Source organism: Lagopus leucura, unplaced genomic scaffold, assembly GCF_019238085.1.
Source record: "Lagopus leucura isolate 7727_CA_CO unplaced genomic scaffold, USGS_WTPT01 Super-Scaffold_100026, whole genome shotgun sequence".
NCBI classification, from domain to species: Eukaryota; Metazoa; Chordata; class Aves; order Galliformes; family Phasianidae; genus Lagopus; species Lagopus leucura.
The window spans coordinates 2843284-2863373 of record NW_024962277.1 but is presented as its reverse complement, the minus strand read 5'-3'; the positions used below and the strand labels follow the sequence as shown (position 1 = coordinate 2863373).

At 46.1% G+C, this 20090-nt stretch overlaps 3 protein-coding genes across 3 annotated transcripts in view; 1 reads left to right on the top strand and 2 right to left on the bottom strand.

Moving 5' to 3' along the window:
• The window catches only part of DNAH12 (dynein axonemal heavy chain 12), a 62677-nt gene extending 61012 nt beyond the window's left edge, over positions 1-1665 (bottom strand). Inside the window, exons 1-2 of the mRNA XM_042880281.1 lie at positions 1633-1665; positions 702-865 (exon numbers count right to left, since the gene is read on the bottom strand). Of these exons, the coding sequence (XP_042736215.1) occupies positions 702-865; positions 1633-1665 (197 nt within the window). The remainder of the gene's footprint in view (positions 1-701; positions 866-1632) is intronic.
• A 267-nt stretch (positions 1666-1932) lies between these two features.
• On the top strand, positions 1933-6092 carry PDE12 (phosphodiesterase 12). The gene is made up of 3 exons (XM_042880506.1): positions 1933-3165; positions 4098-4176; positions 4854-6092. Exons 1-3 carry the CDS (start codon positions 1933-1935, stop codon positions 5294-5296), a joined length of 1755 nt encoding a protein of 584 aa, XP_042736440.1. The 3' UTR covers positions 5297-6092.
• A 3175-nt stretch (positions 6093-9267) lies between these two features.
• On the bottom strand, positions 9268-18981 carry ARF4 (ADP ribosylation factor 4). The gene is made up of 6 exons (XM_042880425.1): positions 18742-18981; positions 13633-13713; positions 13009-13118; positions 11680-11751; positions 11082-11207; positions 9268-10223 (listed from the first exon to the last, which is right to left on the bottom strand). Exons 1-6 carry the CDS (start codon positions 18806-18808, stop codon positions 10137-10139), a joined length of 543 nt encoding a protein of 180 aa, XP_042736359.1. The 5' UTR covers positions 18809-18981; the 3' UTR covers positions 9268-10136.
• Between the last annotated feature and the right edge of the window lie 1109 nt (positions 18982-20090).

The following is a 20090-nucleotide window of genomic DNA, read 5'->3' as shown; positions in this document are numbered from 1 at the left end:
ATAATGTGATGATCTTAACTGAAGTAACCTATTTTTTCATGTTTGATCACTAAAAAGTGAAGCACTCTGCAGATTCTGTCTTCCGTGATAAAAAGAACAATATTTGTTCTAACCACAATCAGAACATACATATAGATGTATCTTAATTGATCCCACCAGCTGCTCTGTGCTCCTGTTGGGATTATGTGTACTTTTCCTCAAACTACTACAACAGATGTTGTCCAACTGTATTGTAAAAAATAAATACATAAAGTACAGAGTGGGAAATAAAACCGTGGAATCCTAATCCTAAAAGTTTAATCCTAAAAAAGTGGGAATAAATGGGAGGCATTACTTTTGGAGCAACCTACGTATTTATCAACCTGGCAGCTGTGATCCTCAGGCAGCAACACAGACCACCAAGTTCATGTGCAAATGTATTAAGATTAGTGACAAAGAAGCCTTTTAGAAGTAGATCCATGTTTGGATTGCTCATACGAAAGAAACTAAGAGATCCAGACATTGGTGCTCTTTGAATATCTCAACAAATACTCTTCTACTATTAACAGTTTTAGACGGAAAATATTCAGCATTACAATAGTGACAAAAATACCTCTGAAATGAACAAACATCGGTGTTATTTCTCAGTTGTCAAAAGTACAACGTTTCTTTCGTTTGAATTTCAACATTCCTTGAACTTCACCACTGAACATTTTACTCACAGTAACTGATTAAGCATTCTTTGCTGTTCTTTGCATCTTCGGTACGTCAGCAGCTTATTCTGTAATGGTGACGTATCTGATGCAATCGCTGAAGGCAAAACAATGGGAAGAAACCAACTTCTCAAAGTCTTTTGATTGGAAGGTGCTCCATCTGAGTGGGGCATCTGGCTGCTCTGTAACTCGGATCTCAGTTCCTGCTCTGATAGAGCCTGAGACAGCATTACTGTTCCTGTGACTTCACTGCAGGATGCAGAGTCCTGATGGGAAAGAAGCAAATGGAAGCACGAAGCTGACCTAGAGGCATACAGAGGGAGGTCTGAAACTGCTGAAAGACGGGCAGAGCGTATTTTTCCCTTCATATTTCTCAGGGAAGGAAAGGATTAAAGCTATCGTCTATCCGCAAAGTACCTCAAAAGTTACGCAGCACACATAGAAAGATTAAGGAACAGCGCGAACACCGTGTAAAAAGCAACACAACGCCGCGGGTTCTGCAGAAATAACTGCGTGGCGCTGGGGAGAGCAGCAGGGCTCAGCCGGGCGCGGCTGCCCGAGCTGCGGGGCCGTTCCCTTGGAAACGCCGCGCACAAACTCGAACTGCATTTCAACAGCTTCTAGAAGGGGAAACGCGGAGCTGCATCCCGCCTCAGCGCTGAGGGACGCGGCGACAGAGAGCGAGCTGAGCCCAGCAGCAATTCCCGCCAGGTTTCCCGCCTGCCTGCCGCGATCGGCGAGGACTTCACGTCCTGCTTGCCAACCTGAGGGGGCTGAGGCTATAAGGACAGCGGGAGAGCTTCAGGCCGCTTTACAAACACCGGGACGGTTTTGTAATGCGATTCTGCAGACCGGGGCGGTTTTGAACGAGCAAAAAACGAGCACAAAGCCCAGGTACCCGGGGCAGAAGGGCGCACAGGCAGCTCGCCCCTCCCTGTACCTGATGTGCAGAACCGACACCCTTTCCAGACATTACGGGGACGTGAAGAGTTCTCCTGAGGGTTTCAGTCCCGAAAAGAAGGCAGCTTCGCGCTGAACGCACAGAACTCAGTAAGAGACACGCAGCAGCTAACTGAACGGCTGCAGCGCCCACGCGCGCAACGGCGCACCTGAGAGGCGGTACGTTCCCGCCCCGGGGCGGGCACGAGCTGCGGCCATTGGCAGCACCGCCCCTTGGCGCGAGGCCGTGCCGGCCGCTCACTTCCGGCCGCTCCTGCCGGAAGCGCCGCGCGCCGGCTCCATGTGGCGCGGGCTGCGCACCGCCCTCGGCTGGCTGAGCCGCCTGGGCGGCGGCGGGGCTCCTCCCGCCGCTATGGAGCCCGCGGAGCGCGCCGTCGTGCGCTGCGTGCCGTCCGAACCCAAGCTGAGCCTGCAGCTCGTGCTCCCCGACGGCAGCGCGCGGTTCATGCAGCGGGACCAGGCGGAGCCGCTGGGCCGGGCGCTGGCCCGCATCGCCACCAACGCCGCGAAGGGCCGCTCCAAGGCGGGCAAGAAGAGCAAGAAGCCGCGGGCGGAGGACGGCGAGGCGGGCGAGGCCGAGCTGCCGGAGGTGCGGCTCTTCTCCAGAGACGGGCGGGCGGTGTCCGAGGAGGTGCCGAACGCGGCGGCCTGGCAGGACGGCGCCGTGCTGCAGGTTGGGGCCGCGCGGTACCGCGTGGAGCGCAACCCGCCCGCGCTCACCGAGCTGCGGCTGCCGCGCTCGCTGCTGGCCGGCTTCCCCGTGTGCCCCAAGATGAGCGCCGAGTTCGCCGCCCCGCAGCACTGCCTGTTCCGCTGGTACCGCGAGCGGCGGCCGGAGGGCGGCGGGGAGGGCTCGGCCTGGGAAGAGGAACGGGAGCCGGAGGGTGGCGAGCGTGTCTTCACGCCGTCCAACGCGCTGGTGGGGCTGCGGCTGAAGCTGCGCTGCACGCCCGGGGACGGTGCCGGGCGCTTCGGGCCGCCCCGCGAGGTGGAGAGCAGCGGCCCCGTGGAGGCCGGGCCGGGCGCGTGCACGTTCGACGCGCGGCACCTCTACACGCGCAAGGCGTGCGGCCGCGGCTCCGTGCGCGCCGTCTCATACAACATCCTGGCCGACACCTACGCCCAGACCGAGTTCTCCCGCACCGTGCTGTACCCGTACTGCGCCCCGTACGCGCTGGAGGTCGACTACCGGCAGAACCTGCTGAAGAAGGAGCTGGCCGGCTACAACGCCGACCTCGTCTGCCTGCAGGAGGTCGACAAATCCGTCTTCGCAGACAGCCTGGCCCCGGCTCTGGACGCTTTCGGGCTCGAGGGGCTCTTCAAGATGAAGGAGAAGCAGCACGAGGGCCTGGCCACCTTCTACCGCAGGGACAAGTTCAGTCTCCTGAGCCAGCACGATGTCGCGTTCAGTGAGGCGCTGCTGTTGGAGCCGCCGCACGCGGAGCTGCGCAACAGGCTGAGCCGGTACCCCGTGGTGCGGGACAAGGTGCTGCAGAGATCCTCCGTGCTGCAGGTATCTGTGGCCACCCTGTCCAGCAGCCATAGCCCAGTGTTGTGGGCACAATGTAGGGACGTGCACCTGTTAGCTGGGTGCTGGCCGTGCACGGGGCAGGGCAGTGCAGACACAGTGCTGCCAGTAACCTTATGTAGGCAATAACATCAAACTTTAAAAAAAGGCAGCTTACTTTCTTTGCCATAAGTGAAGTCAGTTGGTAGAAGTGCTGGGCCAGGTGGGGCATTAGCTGCCCGTTGTTTCACTACTCAATCCTGTGTTGTGATAGGTGTGTCACTAAACTTAATCTTGCCAGTTGTGACATTAACCTAAGTTAGCCTGCTTTAATAATGCCACCAAACACAGGCGTGTAGAAATAAGAGTGGACAGATCTATGATCTTGTGGATGCCGGTAAGGCAGCCTGCAGAGCTAATAGAAGTCTGTCAGGAATTTCAGAAATGCTCCTACAGGTTTTTAATGGTATGAGTAAGAGTAGCAAACTTTCCTCGATAACTGGAGTCACCTCCAAATTTAATTTCACAAGAATACAGCACTACAGTTTGCTTGCTGAAGCCAGAGAGTCTTCTGTCTCTGTTTCTGACCCCAAATCGAGGAAAGAGCTGGAGGGGGGTGGGAGGGCAATGTCTGCATTTTCAAACTACTGAATGGATTGAAGGAAAATGTGGTCAAACCAGAAAGCTACAGACAGAGCACTTATCAAATATCCAGATGTTGGTGGAGTTCTGTGGTGGTAACACTAGCACTGTAAGTGGCTGAAATTTATACCGTATAAAGAGGATAAATAGACTCAATTTAGGAGTTTTGCCATTCATTAGTTTTAAGCATCAGATTCTTTGGACTGGGTTGCTGTGAAAGCGTAAGCTAACTAATGCATTTGATTTAAATATATAACCTTTATTTAAAACTGATTAAAGGCTTTTTTTTCTTAAAGGTTTCAGTTCTTCAGTCTGAAACTGATCCTTCTAGGAAGCTTTGTGTAGCTAACACCCATCTCTACTGGCATCCAAAAGGTAATTTTCCTGCATTCTTCCTTATTCTTTTGCAGCTGTTCCCTTTACTTGTGGAACTGAGGATTTTTCTGCCCCATTCCCTACCTCAGTGATCCAAGCCTGGCTACTGGATTTATCTTCCTTACAGTAAGATTGCTGTGATCTGCTAGGACAGCAGTAAAATCCAAACAAACACAAGACAGTCACATTAAACACAATTTGCCTGAAACGTAGACCATAAAGTACAGCTCTGTGTGTGCTCATGGTTTCCCCCATCCTGTTGTACCCAAAAGAGCAATGTTGTGGTGCTTTTATCACAGGAAACAAGTTGGGCTACTGAAGCTTTCAGAAAGAGACTCTCCTCCATTAAATTAGTTCTGTTTTAGTTCTGTGCCACTCACAAACACTGCAAGGTTAGTTTCCAAGAATTAGAAGGCTGCTGCAATATGGGTGTTTAAGGTACATAATTTTTTAAATTCATGGGAAGAACAATTAAATGTGCTCTGCTGTGCAGTTTTGATGGTCACGTATCGAAGACATCTTTATTTATGGAAACTATTCTGAAATACAGACAGTGGGGAATTTAAAGCAAGAGTGCTGTTTCAGAGCTGTATGTGACATGTGTCTAAATGAACAACTTAAAAACTCTTCCAGTGCCTTCACAAAGTATTTTAAGTAACATATTTTTACATCTTTAGGTGGGAACATTCGTCTCATCCAAATTGCTGTAGCTTTGTCTCACATCAAGTATGTAGCACGTGACTTGTACCCTGATATACCACTCATATTCTGTGGAGACTTTAATAGCACACCATCATCTGGAACTTATGGCTTTATTAACACTGGTGGCATTGCTGAAGATCACGAAGATTGGGCCTCTAATGGAGAAGAGGAAAGGTGCAATATGCCTCTAAGCCATCCCTTCCAACTACAGAGTGCTTGTGGAGAACCTGCATATACAAACTATGTTGGTGGGTTTTATGGATGTCTGGACTACATTTTCATTGACAGAAATGCTCTGGAAGTTGAACAGGTCATTCCATTGCCAAGTCATGAAGAAGTAACAACCCATCAGGCTTTGCCAAGTGTTTCACATCCTTCAGATCATATAGCACTCGTATGTGACTTAAAGTGGAAATAGATTGGCTTTTGCATAATGCTTTTTGGAGTTTTTGTACAAATTGATGTGCTGTTGAGGAACTGAGGTTCAACCCTGGCTTGTATGCTACTAAAATGAGAGCAATTTAAGAAAAGTGACTGTGTTTAATGGTGCTATTGAAGGTTATCTCACCGCTGACGTGAACTTGTACAACAATTGCTCCTTTCCCTTTTTATATACCAATAGAAAAAAATATTTCAGCTGTAAAGTTTTGAAAGTTGGGTTATATATCCTTTTACTGGTTTTTAAAGGACTAAAATCGTTGAAGATATGAATTAAATCTTATAAATAAGTGTACAAACTGAACCCTGATCAGAACCAGATGCAGAATCTGAAAAGAAATAACCATGGTTTGGATTCATTCAGCTCGTTGTGATTACTGTCATAAGACAGAGCTTTTAAAATAAACTCAGAAGCTGAGTTTATCAGGCAGTTTTTTAGCAAGAGGCATGATCACTGTACCTGCTGCCTTCTGAAAAAAAACATTAATTAGCTGTGAATGGTCTTGTTCAATCAACAGCTATGTTAAATTTAAGATGATAATCAACTTGGAAGCACTTTGCTTGCCCACTTTAGCACCGGGGTAGTGAGGGTCACTTAAACACTTACTAAACTGGATTCTAGATATAGGTTGCATTACTGTTCCATCTGTTGTCTATGGTCAGTAGTATTTGAGGTTAGGACAGCCAGCTGGGGATGGGAGGGAACTCTGACAACATAATTTGATAATCTCTTTTCAGGTGTGGGGAGGTACAAAATAAATGATGTGGTGTATCCATTTCTGCCTGCGTTTTTAAAGAAAGAAACAAGTTACTTAAAACTTTATAGAAAGTACTTATACTACAAAACACAAATACTGGTTTTGTACAGTGTTCCATGTGGAACCAGTCTAGTCTAGGTAGTTTGGATGTTGGGAAACTCGCTTTATCTTCATTGAATTTGTTGGAAAGGATATGAATCATTAACTTCCCCTGCATAATTAGTCCATATGAAACAATCAGCACTTAAAGGTATTTCACCACATCATCTTTTCACCTATTAAGCTTCCTTTTCTGCCAGTTCTCACTTGATTTCTCTCCAGTCACAGGTGCCTAGCGTGGCAAAACAAGTCCTAATGTGATAGTGCAAAAAAAAACAACAAACCAACAAAAGTAAACAACAGCTTGATCTCAAATGGTAGAAGACTTAAAAGGCTGTTTAAACAAAAAAAAAAGTTGTAATTCAGAACTTCTTCCAGTTAGCTGGTAACTCTCCAGAAGATTAAGCTAAAATCCAATGCTGTGTTTACAGTTACTTATAAAACAACACTTGAAACTCCGCTGTCTATGCTAATATTGAAATGGCCATGCAGTTCTTAACTAACCTGGTCATGCTCAGATCATAATGTTGAGAAGCAATATCACCCAATAAGGGCTTGTGATAGAATGCCCTACTGTAAGGGAAGCTAAAAAAGTACTTAAAGGAAGATGTTAAAGAACTGCAAGCAAAGAGGACGGCTGAGCCACTTGTTAGTTCACAGATGAATTAAAAGTAAGGATGACTTAAACAGGTGCCACAACTCACACCCCTGTCATTGTAAAGGAAGCTGGTAGCTGGCTCCAATTGCTGAGAGGTAAGTTTTTCTTCTTCCTACTTGTATACTATGTTGACAGTCCCTACTGTGCTGGAACTGCCTCTGAAGAGGCAGTTCCCCTTAATCCCTACAACGGTGTTTGGGCTGCTGCTGCTTTGCCTCCTTGTAGATAAAGGAGAGAGCATAGGACAGCTTGGCTGGTGCAGGAACCAAGTGATAAGGCAAAAAAAGGGTACTGTTATAGGCCCAATCAGACGGCCCCTGCACATGGCAGATAATCCTTCAATATTTTTGGAAGGAATTTCAGCTGCACAAGTTAATGCTGAGAATCTCCAGGCCAAGCATCTCTGGTTTAATTAGTAAAATGCAACAGCACAGGCTGACTGCCAGTAGCAGCACTGCGTCAGGAGTTAGGCAGGCACACCTGGAAGTGTCAGTACTGGGATCTAGGTTAGGAAAAAGACAATTCAGAAGAACTTGTGATTTTTGGCAAGTGCAAAAAGCAATCCTTTGATATTCCATATGTTCCCCAGATGTGTTTACATCTGTGAGGTTATGCATGGTACCTCCTACTCAACACAAGGTGATTTTAGCTTCTTTGTTCCCCCTACATATTTGTCTATATTTTGCCCAATTAATTCTTCCCTAAACCACTTCTAGATCCCAAATTCACAGAACCCTATCAAACTTGTCACCATTTTACCTCATAATTCTAAGCTTGCGTGTGTTTCAGCAGCTGGAATTCTCCATATCCTCCTCATAAGAACCTCCCAGCCACCTCCTAAAAAACAAGCAATATTCTGCATTTTTGAAGTATGCTTATTTGTTGTGCTACCTGCTCAGCTGGCATTAAGAGAGCCACAAGCATGTCACTTTCCCTTCTCTAACCCATGGTATAGAAAAGGGAAGAGCACTGTTTCAGCTAGCTTTTTAGGAAGGAGATCTTTTTCTTTACACTGACTCCCACCTTACTTACAAGCTGTAGCCTTCACCCACATCCCTCATTTTAAAATGAGGCTGAAGATCTTTACTACTTTGATTTAGTAAATCGCTCATTTTATAGCAGCATTACAGCCTGCAGACGAAGCCAGACACAGTGACCCTTTGTAGTATCAACTGTTATTAACATACTGTAACTCAGCAGTGGCCAAACACAGCTCACCTAAACCAGGTTAGGTATTTAAAAAGCATTTTAAAGAATTAAACCAGTAAAAAGTCTTCATCTCCCTGCATCAAAAAGAACGTTGCCTTCAAGGTAACAGTCCTCTTTCATCCATGCTTCTTGCATTTAATCTCACAATTGTTTCACTTTAGCTCACTGTAACTACCAGTACAGCCCACCTAACAGACCAGCCAGCATTTCTGAGCAAGGCATTCCTTCTAAGGCTTATTTCAAGAAGCTGCTTTACCAGAAACACACTTACTAACAAGTGCTGATCCAATGTACAGATGTATCTACTTCTGCGTGTACTCAGCAACTCATTAAAGCTACAAGCAGAACATTGCCTTAACTCTATCTCTTGGGTTTCTGTTACACACCAAGGAGAGTCACTGACTCATTTCAAGAGCTCTGGAATTCCCTCCAGTTATTGGTGCTCACAGTAACTGTTTCCTAGAAACTTCAGTCTCATGGGTACCGGAACCTGCTTGGAAGTTGCTCTTCATCTGAACCTGCTTGAGCTTAGCAAACCTTGGCACTGGGATTTCTTGGAGGAAGGACAGCAAGATCTGAACTTATAGGATATGAGCTGAGGTCAAATCTGCCATGAAATCATACTTCAACTACCCAAAGACAATTAGGACACAAGACTGAGCTGTATGCATCTGTTCAACAGACAGAAAAATAGAACAAGATTGAAAAGAGTTAATTTAAGCATTTTGAAACCATGTCAGGGAGGGAAGGGACACAGTAGAAACTATATAGACCTTATTTCTGGGGGGTGTCCATCACCATTAAAACAATGTTGATTAAAGCCTGTTCAAGTGTTTCACTTTTCAGCTAACCAACCACCACCGCCTGCTAAAAACCACCTTGTTTTTAAGTGCAGAAACAACTACAAGACAGACATGCATGCTTCTCAGACAGTTTGTACTTGTTTTATTACTGTTTTTGTAACTGTTAGTATTTTCATATCTGGACAACTTAAAAGGAATTTTAGATTTACAACTTCAAAAGACACAATTATAGGTCTTGATGACAACTACTCTACTGCACTGTATACAACTCTGCCCACCTTGTGCCCCACTCTGTACAGCCCCAGACAAGTGAAAATGAGAATTACGTTCACATTCAAGCTGCAATGAAGCTCAGTTTATGGAAAATGAGTATGTGATAAGTCACAGTTCAACTACTTAAGAATCAAGAGCATACACAGAACAATACATTTTATCATTTTATTAGGAATAATTCCAAGTGGGTTATGAAGAAACTAATCCATTGAGTTTGATGAATTTTCCAAAATCTCATTATGAAGATATGTCCACCAACAAACAGTAAAACTTCAGCAGAACTATTATACACTGGGCAAAAATAGTCAGGCTGATACCAAAAAGCAACATGCAACATAAAAAAAAAAAAGATACAATATAAAGGAAGACAATCTGCTGAATATTAAAAACAACCTCAACATGAGCTCTTCGCAGCCAGCACAGAACTATTCTACCCATCCAATCCAATTCTCACAAAGGCAAGTTGGGCCAATGGAACCCAAGGATTAATAAAACGTTCCTCAGTGCAGCAGATCTGAATAGTGTTTTAGAGCATTTTCTCGGCGGGGACAAGCAGTATTAGGAATTCTTTTTGGCAAGGGAGAGAAATAAATATACGGAATGCTACATTTTTAAATCAGCAGACTGTCTGAGGAATGAAACAGGGCATCAGTAAACTAAAAGTAGCAGGGAGAAAAAATTAAAACATTAATTTATTGGGGCTCAAAAAAAAGTATTCAGAACAGATCTTGAAGATGTCACGATAACTATATTCAGGCATTTAGACTAACAAGGGAAGTAGAATCAGAAGATACACTTTTTTCCAAGTTAAGGAGATTTTTACCCAAGCATATTGCTACCTTTGCAACATGTACCTCGGTAAACAATAATTGGCAACAAAATAAGTTGAAATGCTGTAATATCCTGCCCAAAGATCAGTTCCAGATATTGTAATAACCAAGATGCAAACTAATTTTGTTGTAACAAGCCTAGACCACTTATATCAAACATGTCCCTGGTGAAAGAGTCATCCAGTTTGAGTTAGCGTTTTGAGAGTTCGTTTGAGAGCCAGTCAAGTCCCTCATACAGACCAGTTCCTTGCGTAGCACAGGTAGCTTGGACATACCACTGTTAACACAGAACACAGACAGAAAGAAGTTTACATACTGACAGAACGCAAACTAAGTTATCACAGTATGTGACACTCAGATACAAACTCAAATAGTGCTCTTTAAACATTGTTTTGCACCCCAGAGGCAATACTGAACAGGGTATTTTCTGAGCTTTGAAAAGTATAGGCAAAGTAGGTAGGGTTTACACATCATCCAGAAGCTCCGTGTGCCAAAATACATTTTAGTGCATCGAGAAGAAAAAAAAACAAACTGGCACTTGTTTTATATGTGAAAAACTAGCTTCTCTGTTTTGCAAGATTGCTCTCCTGGAAACAGGCATGCAATTATCAGATTTAAGGGACCTCTAGGGCATCTGACTACATATAAACTTAGTGTGTCAAACAACATGAGCACTACACAAGGACAGATAGTTTATGTGAAGCAACCTTGTATCTCAGAGGGCTGTACAGATGAGATGTAATTAGTCAAGAAGTATTTCATTTCCTTACATCTTTGTTGGGATGAGAATACACAAAGCATTTTGTCCCTGAGAAGTGAGCACTTGGACTTGAGGCAAGCCTGCCACACTCCTCAAACACTGATGGTTACATTTCAGCAACAGGCTGCAACATTTCTACTTTTCCAGAAAAAGGTGAGGGAAAACACCTGCAACATGCTGCTGCATGCACTGAGTTACACCTCTAGATCACCTGTTTTAAAGGAGGATCTTCAACTTTGTCCTAGAGTTTAATAGCAGGTACATGCATCTCTCTACAGAAAGAGGTGAAAGCTTCCTTTGCTTTAAAGGGAGACTAATTTTATGACATCTAATAAAGCAAGCCAGAGTTAGCAACCAGACAAGTTTAGCACTTACAGTTCTGTTACGCAGGGACTGCAGGCCTAGTTTATCAGTCATCTCACTGATTGCCATGGCATTCGGCAGATCTTGCTTGTTTGCAAACAGCAGCAGCACGGCATCTCGCAGCTCATCCTCCTGAAGCTGAGAGAAAAACAAACAGCCATGTTACTACATTAGCTCAGTTCAGTACTTCAACAAGCACTAAAGGAACCTAAGTACTGTTTTAAGCATGATCTGCTTTTTCATTATTGCGCGAGTCACTGGATAGTAAAATTCATCCAGTATCCAGAAGTTCTAGAAGAAATATTCTTTCAATAAGCAGTTTAAGTCCATCAGGACCTTGCTGATCAAATTCTCAAGTATTTATTAAAATTCTTCCCTCACCTCCTGCATTTTTCTTAACACTTTATGAAAGATTCTCACATGAGTAGTTCTTGAGGGAAAGCTTTCTACAGAGTTGCAGCTACTACACAGTGCACTAAAGCTAGAACTCCCTGGTGCAGACAATACGCACTGCAAAAACACGCTCAAGAATCTCATTCATCCTAACAAAAAACAAAGATCACCCCAAACCTCAAAAAAGATATTTCTTCCAGAAAGCATCAACACTTACCATTTTCTGCAGCTCATCTGCTGCTTCCTCAATTCTCTCTCTGTCATTGCTATCCACCACAAAGATGAGGCCCTGCAAGAAATTAGTCTGGCTTGAGGAAGGCAAATTTCTCAGAAAGTTCTGTTTATCCTGCTCAAGCATCACAAGATGTCTGTCTGAACAACTACACAGTGAGTATCAACAGCAGAACTAAGCTAGAACTTTTAAGTTAAAAAAAAAAAAAAAGCAACAAAACAAACCAGCAACCCACAATATTAAATGGAAATGTCAGTTAACATATTGGTGTAGGAATCATTAATTTCAAAACAGACAAAACAAAATGCACAAAGAACCCAAACAAGGTTTCCTAAACTAACACTTTTCCTTCCCTGCACCTCCCTTTTCTCTCAGCATTACATTAAATGCAGCGCAGGAATTGTAAGTTCTTCACCAAATGTTTGCACCAAATATTATTTCTAGCAGTATCTGTGTTACCCAAGTGCACTCCTCACATAAGCACTGCTTTTCTCTGACCATTTTTATTATTCTCTTGAAGACAGCAGAAGCAACTTTTAAGAATATTTTCAGTCCAATCCTATCATAAATAATTATTACTGAAATAACAATAGTGTTAGCTGCTTTTTGTCTGCCTAGAGCTCGGTTTTCTGCACCCAACTATCACACTTACATTGCACAGACATGTCTTGGAAACAATTCTAGATCCAACAGAACAAAACCCCAAACCTCACCACTTAAGTTCCTCAGTATTAGTAAGCGATTTATCTCAGTGCCTGTGAGCCAAAGGAAAGAATTACATTTACACCACCAAGAATGTCAGTAATCATGCCAGCATGAAACTGTCACTTGCTAAGCAATGAGTAGCAAGATATTAAAGACACTTTTAGGTACTCTGCATGTGTTTTAGATACTCTGATATGTAAAGAAAAAAAAGCTGTACACTTTTGATGCTCAGTGCAGGACTTTAGACAATAACACTTTTTGCATAAATCCATACCAGTTCAGATAGATCAAAACCCAGCTCAATTGTTCCTTACAAACTAACAGCTGCTCTCGCTTATTACAGAATGCTAAAAGATTCTTAGGACTTTGCCCTCATTAAGCTGTGCTCACCACTAAGCTCTGAAACCTTCAGGGTAAAAAAAATAAATTTAAATGGCTGGGTAATTTAATTTAATTTAAATTTAAAAGCCTGGGCATCCCACAGAACTTGAGAAAGACAGCAAGGAACCCTTCTGAAAGAAGAGACAGGACAACTTTTGATAGACACTACAGCACATAACGAGCCTTTACAAAATAGGATAGTAACCACTGCTATTTTAGAACTCTTACCTGTGTATTTTGGAAATAATGCCTCCAAAGAGGTCTGATTTTATCTTGACCACCAACATCCCAAACTGTGAAACAGATGTTTTTGTATTCTACCGTTTCCACATTAAAACCTAGAATAAAAGAGTCCATTAGAAATAGTTAATGGTAACGTTAGAACATAATTCCAATCCTGCTGAAGATAACTTCTCAAAGTTGAATTCTGACAAGTGAATTCTGACAAGACCTTTTATATTTTGGGAGACCAAAAAGAAAAGGCAGTTAGACCCAAAACACCACCTTCAGTTGAAAGAGCCTCTCAACCACAAACTGGCGAAGACTCTTGGTGTTAAGGCAGAGCACTGCTACCTAAATGGCTCCTGTACTCCTGAGCATCAGCTGCTGGCTGCTGTCAGACAGGTCTCCTGCCTGGGTGCATATTCTGGGCGACACAGAACGAGAATTACTGTCATGGCAGTACCAGGTTATGTAAGGCACCCTGAAGCTGCTCTGTTTGCCTCCATCCCTACGCTAACAGCAAGGACAGCTAACTCCTACACTCTTCAGAAGCCCATGCCTACAACACACATTTTGAGCAACAGGAACAAAGATGAGAATTGGTTATGAAGACATCAGAATTTATCTTACCAATAGTGGGAATTGTGGTGACAATTTCTCCTAGTTTCAGCTTATAAAGGATAGTTGTCTTACCAGCAGCATCCAAACCAACTAGGAAAAAACAGAAAATTTTATTTAGTTCACAATATGAACTCAACCTCCTCATTTCAAAGAGATGCCATTTTAGATGTATTAGCTTTGGTTTTGTTTTCTCTAAGGGAAAAAAAAAGATCTTATTATATTCTCTTAAGTCATTGTTGATATACTACTACATATTTTGCCTCATCTCTACCCAGTTCTGAGAGAGAACTCAGGCAATAAACAAGCTCAATAGCGCATCTTCATACACAACCTACAGATTCAGAATCTTCTAGCCATCTTCCTTCAGATTTGTGTTACTTGAGTTTTCTCATTCTTTCTTAAAGTTATTTTTTCCAGAGAGTCAGGATGGTTTCAATGCCTCACAACAATCTACCAACAGAACATCACTTCTAACTAATCACACAGCTGCTGTTTAGCACTCAAGCAGGGGAACATCCAACTTGATGTCCGGCTAAGGTCGGTTCCATGCACACCTGAAGCAGTGTGAACAGCACTGGAAGACACTTCCATCTCCCTCATTGCACTCCCTTTGATTTATCAAAAGCACAAGCTATGCGAGGCAACTCTTGTCCTTCCCCTCCACATATATTCCAAGAGTTGTGAGCTCTCACCATGACATCACTTCTACACACTGAGACCCACCAGGATGCTTTCCTTAGCCAGGTCTGGCCATCCTTACTGAAAGCCTGCTGCACTGCCATTTGCTCTTCACTGCTACAGCCAAAGTTAAGTCAGCTGTTTTTAAAGGCAAGCTGCAGGATAGATATGCATTCCTTACCAAAACTGGATGCCCAGAGGCATTTTTTGAGAAGCATCACTAACACTGAGGCACACACGGTAGTTTTATAACATTGTTCTTGCAAATACCTATTGACACTTCAGAACACACAAGAGCAAGTTCAAACACTGTTCTTTATGGTATTGCCCTACGTTGAGTGCAAGCACCTAAACAAACAGCAGGTACTAAGCACTTACCACAGCATCAGCTTCAATAAATGCCCATTTGTGGCAGTAAAAGTTCTACCCAAGCAAAATAAAATAAAATAAATCAAACCTTCACTGAAGAAATAAGTAATACTCATACAAGAAGCCAAATGGTATCCTTGCTTGGCAACACAGTTAGGTGTCCCATGGAAGTTTCCCACTCAGTGAGCCCATGCATAAGTTCTGAGTGGCTGCTCAGTTGGCTGCAACGGCTCCCTTAGCGCTGCAGTAACATGAAAGCAAAAGTCACCTCCTGACTCAAAATGAAACCAAACTCATAGGGCACTGCCTCCTTCTCAGGGCACCGACTGCTCTTACAGGAAACAACTACAGAACCTTGGTGCTCTGTAGCTCAGTGCTGTGAACACAGTTTAATATGCAACTGCAGTCAATTTTTTTTTTTCTTTTTCACTATCATTGTGAATAAGAAGTAAAAATTAGACGTTGTTCTAATTACCAACATCACAGAGCAAGAGGAAAACGCAGCCACCAAAAAACAAAGCTCCCTGAGAAGGAATGAACTCCCCAAATGCTCAAACTAAATTAAGATTTTTAAGCTCCCCGCTGTCTAAGCGTGGGTCTCTGCTGGAGCCAAACATGCTCAACAAAAGCTGAGAACCCTGAGCGCAGCTTCAGAGGAACTTGTGGATCTGGAAACCTCCAAGCACTGGCATTTTCCCTGCAACAACCAAGTGCCAAAACTCTTTAAGGAAACTCTGAAACCCCCAGGTACTCCATCTGAGCTGAAAAACTATGTTTTAAATAGCACAACACTTGAAACCCAGCTTTCTTCTTACGTAGCAGATCAGCCTCAGGTGAACATCTCCAGGATGCCTAGATATTCACGAGCAAGCAAGCCACGGATGTGCATTGTATGTGGCAGATCTCCAGTGTACAGATATGAAATAAATAACCAAATTACAGCTAAACATACTCTTAATTCTTCCTTCCCCTCACCCCCAGCCCCAAAACCACAACAGTTACCAGCTGAACAACACAAGACCCATGAAAACTGCCAACAAGAGAAAAATGCATTATCTACAGAATTAGTTCAGTGTTTGATGTGTTACAGCAGAGATGCTGCAGATAAATCTGTAGAGATACAGATAAACCCGTCCTGCTCCTGCACCAGAACCTCCTGCTGCCCCAGCAGTGTTGCAGAAGGATACACGAGCTACATGAGCACAATGCCCAGACATGCTGCTGAGACCCAGGCTCATCCACAACTGTAGTGAAGCTGTTGGACTTTGCAGTGAGGCAAGCTGAGTTATGGATGGGTGTTTTCCTGTAACTCCACCACTGAGACAGCAGCCTTTGGCAGAAGAAAGTAACATCTGCGTGATGCAAGTCATCAGAAACTGACACTTTTAGTCAAGTAAAAGCTCTTAACTCTAAATAATCAATAGTTATCAACAGCAGAGCATCTGTTCACACTTATTTCAGTTTATTGATGCCCTTCATAGGACAAACAAGTCACAGCACCAAATTTAAGTTTTGAGCCTCTAGGAAACATTTCTTTCGTGGTCCAGCAGCTTACAAGATTGCTGCCTCATATATAAATAAATACATTTACATTTGTACTGGAACATGATGTCAATGAGTTACGTCATGTTAATTTCATGATAGAGAAGTTACTATCAAGACTAAAACCTGAAGCCTTAAATCTCCAAACAATGTTAACTTCCAATCCTAGATCTTCCCTCTGGCCCACCACATCAGCCTAACAACCTCCACGTGGGCATTACAGCAGTTATACCACCGAGTGTTATACACAGATGGGAAGCACAGACTTGCACTTGTTACAATTTAAGTCAAACATCCTCTTCCTCTAGAATGAGAATTTACATCTGCAGCACTTCCAGCTGCCGTGAAAACAAATGCAGTTCTAAGGCCTTCACTCCTTAGAATGCTTCGTTTACAGCCCGTCAACCACACTTCTAAACATCAAACTTGTCATTCTCGCTGTCCCATATACCACCCCTGTGATCACATCAGCTCCTCAGTTACCAGCTTCCTGCCTTGGTGACTGAGTACCAAGCTGCTGCAGGCACCCTAACACAAACATCCATACACTAAATTTAAAAAAATAAAACCAAAAAGAATTGAGGACTGACTTTCTAAATGGAAACCCCATCAAGACCAATACGCTCTGGCAGTCACAGATTCCAGATAGTACAGAACACAGCATGTTGCTGCTTCCAACATCAATGTTTCCCATGACCAGAGGAGAAGAGGGGTGGGGGAGGGAAGCTCCTACCATCTTTAATTGGTTCACAAAGCTCACAATACATCAAGTACTGCTTAACAACAAACAAAGTTGATGAGTCCCAATTTAATAGAGATGGTTATTCCTTCACTTTTTCACTTTTCTTCTACCTTGACACCAGATCTCTCAAATCTTATCTTCATCCTTTAAGTACTACTATTCCTCTTTCAGGCTTGGCTTCAAGTGGATAACTCTTCGGGGCCCACAAAGGGCTGATTCTCAACACAGTTTCAAGAAAACACACACAAAGAATGCCAAAAGAATGCAAGTCTACCCTGGTAGAAGAAGAACAGAAGATTGTTAAGTTGTTGTGAGCTGTACAAGAACACGCTTTCCAAATAATCTGGCCCTCCCTCACTACTCAGTATTCAATAATTACCTCTGCATTTGAAGCTTCTGAGTAGCTATTATCTCAGTTACCACTCACACAGCTACAGCAAAAGATAGCTGGCACAGTACTGCACAGTGAGTATCATTCCTTTTTTAGCACATGAAGCCAGGAGTGAAGACTTCTGCAGACATACACATGTAAGAGTAGGACTGAGGAAAGGTCTAAGTCAGTTCTAGCGTTCAGACATCTCCAAGCACTAATATGCAATGCAGAATGTTATCCTGAGGTTCTTTTCTATGTTACAGGTGAATTACACATTCTACGATACAACACTCTGCTTCTCAACAGCCAATTTAGGTCCTGCACTACAGCCTCCTCACAACACAGCAGACGTGTTTCCTCTCACACTCACCAAAAGGCAGGAGCAGTCTCATGCTCTGATCCTTGCATGTGAATACAGTAAAAGCCTTGAAATCAAAGATGGGGAAAAAACAACAACGACAAAGGTACAGCTGTAAGTCACAGCTAAGCTGGATCTGAACTAATTACAAACCAGTGAGGAAACGCAAGCCCTCGCAGGCCGTTTTGGTGTGCCTGACATTGCGTGCCTGCTCTCATTATTCTGTGGCACGCAGTTACCAAGACAGCACCTCCCGTCGCAGCCGGGCTCACCTGAAGGTCTCACACCTTTCGGAGCCACAAGGAGAGCCGGACTGCCGGGCAGACCCAGCACCGCAAGCCGGCAAGTTCAGCCAGCTCCCCGTTCGGGGCGCGGGGAGCGCGGGGAGCCGCAGAGCGGCCGAGGAACGCTTGAGGCGCGGGGCCGCGCAGCTGCGGACACACGCAGGCCGGCAAAGCGGAGAAGGAAAGGAGAAGTGGAGGAGGAAGTGCGGAACGCGGCGCTGCCGCCCGTGACCTTTTGAACCGCGATCCCCCGGTGGGAATCTTCGGCCGCCGGCGTTTCGTCTGTCGGGTGGCGCCGGGAACCGCCGCCCAGCAGCGGGTCGCTCGAGCCGAGCTCCGAGAGAAGCGCCGTGCGGCCTGGAGCACGAGGCACGACGGGGGCGGGCGGCAGAACAGAAGGCGCCCGAGTTCCACGCCGCAGAGCCCGCGCTTCCCGAGCGCCGCCGCCGCCGGCCGCCCCGACCCAGTGTCCGGATCCGCCGCAGGCTCGGCCCAGAGCGGCACGGCGCGGCCCCCCCACCTCCGCTCGACTGTCCGCTCCGGGCCGCGGCGGTAGCGCGGTGCCGAGGAAGGGGCTGCCGCCTCCAGCCCCATCGCCACCTCCCTCTCCTCCCGCGGCCCCTAAATGAAGAGCACGGCACAGTACAACAGCCCCCCCCCCCTCCCACGCCGCTCCGCTCCCTGCCCCCCGCCGGGCCCGGCCGCAGCGCAATACGGCACGGCAGGCCGGTGCGGGGCCCGGCAGCGGCAGGCCCGGCCGCTCGGCCCTTACCCATGAGGATGCGCATCTGCTTCTTGCCGAAGAGGCGCGAGAAGAGCGAGGAGATGGTGAGGCCCATGGCGGCGGAGGAAGGGCGGGCGCGGCGTCGGGTTCCGCTGGCGGACGGCTGTGCGGAGCGGGCAGCGCGCTGAGCGTGGCAGGGCTCGGCGGCGCCCACTTATAAAGGCGCAAGCGGCGGCGGCGGCGGCTGTGTGACCGAGATCCGCGCTCGCTCGCTCTCTGCCACGTCACGCTCGCCACGGCCGTCCCGGCTCCAACGCGGACAGAATCGCGTCACGCTCAGCCACATCCCCTCGCCGCGGCGCCGCCCTCCGCCGCGCGGCCGAAAGGCGGCGAGGACTGCATTTCCCGGCGGACCCCGCGCCGCCTCCCGCCTCGCTCTCCTCTCCACACCGCCGCGGTGCATTATGGGAGTCGTAGTGAAGCTCTCCCTTCCATCGCTGCGCGGCGTGGCGGAGCGCGGCCTGCCGGGAAACGCGATCTGCGCCGCGCCGGAGCGCTGTGGCGGCCGGGGCCGGGCGGGGCTGCGGTCGCTGCCGGGCAGGCGGTGCGGCCGCGCTGGGCCGCGGGAAGCGCGATACAGAAGTTGGGGGTTTCGGGCAAAACGGCCCCGGAGAGCCCTCCCCTCCCGTAGCGCCCGGCAGCACGCGGGGCAGGCGGTAACAGCGGCGTCCCTCGGTGCATTAAACGTGGCTGACAGCAGCGTTTTTTCTTCTGTGTGCGTTCCGCAGCTCGCACCGCGGTGATGCTGGCGCCGCGGCTGACGGCGAGCAGCGAAACCAAAACCCCGACAGGTGCAGTGCTGTTAGAAACGCGTTCAGTTAGAAAGGTACGGCCCTCCGCTTTCCTTACCAATCGCAGAACCGCGTTTCTTTGCAGGGCTTCCCGAGGTCTGGCCCAGCAGGGCAGGCAGTGGTGTCCCTCAATGCACGGCCGTGTCTGCACGCTGACCCATTCCGGCCTTTACACAGCTCCTTCCAAAGTAGCGGACAGGGTGCAGACACAGTCCGGGACAGAATCACCCACGGTCGGTTTGCCTGAAACGACATTAAGTGCACTGACATTGTTAGTTCTTCTATTTCTGTGGAGCAGTCACCATTAGCATCCTTTTAGTAACAGCTCTCCAACGCAAACTGCTGAAGGTTGACTCTAAAAACTGAGCGGACTCTGTGATGGGTATCAGAGCAATAAATTGTATCTATTAACCTGGGACATCCCAGAGCCTGCAGGCCTTGAGGAGGACATCATTCAGGATGGTCTGAAGATGTGGGCCCACTTGGCAAGAAGAACTCAGCACTCATGTATCTTTAGCTGAACTACCTTCATTATAGTACTAAAAT

Bases quoted from the DNA above. Each gene is read 5' to 3' on its own strand.
- PDE12 (XM_042880506.1), top strand. From the start codon at position 1,933: ATGTGGCGCGGGCTGCGCACCGCCCTCGGCTGGCTGAGCCGCCTGGGC. The intron at 3,166-4,097 runs GTATCTGTGGCC...TTTTTCTTAAAG, and splicing joins AGAGATCCTCCGTGCTGCAG to GTTTCAGTTCTTCAGTCTGA. The intron at 4,177-4,853 runs GTAATTTTCCTG...TTACATCTTTAG, and splicing joins TCTCTACTGGCATCCAAAAG to GTGGGAACATTCGTCTCATC.
- ARF4 (XM_042880425.1), bottom strand. From the start codon at position 18,808: ATGGGCCTCACCATCTCCTCGCTCTTCTCGCGCCTCTTCGGCAAGAAG. The intron at 11,752-13,008 runs GTAAGAGTTCTA...AATTTCTTGCAG, and splicing joins ATTATTTCCAAAATACACAG to GGCCTCATCTTTGTGGTGGA. The intron at 10,224-11,081 runs GTAAGTGCTAAA...CTGTGTTAACAG, and splicing joins AGTCCCTGCGTAACAGAACT to TGGTATGTCCAAGCTACCTG.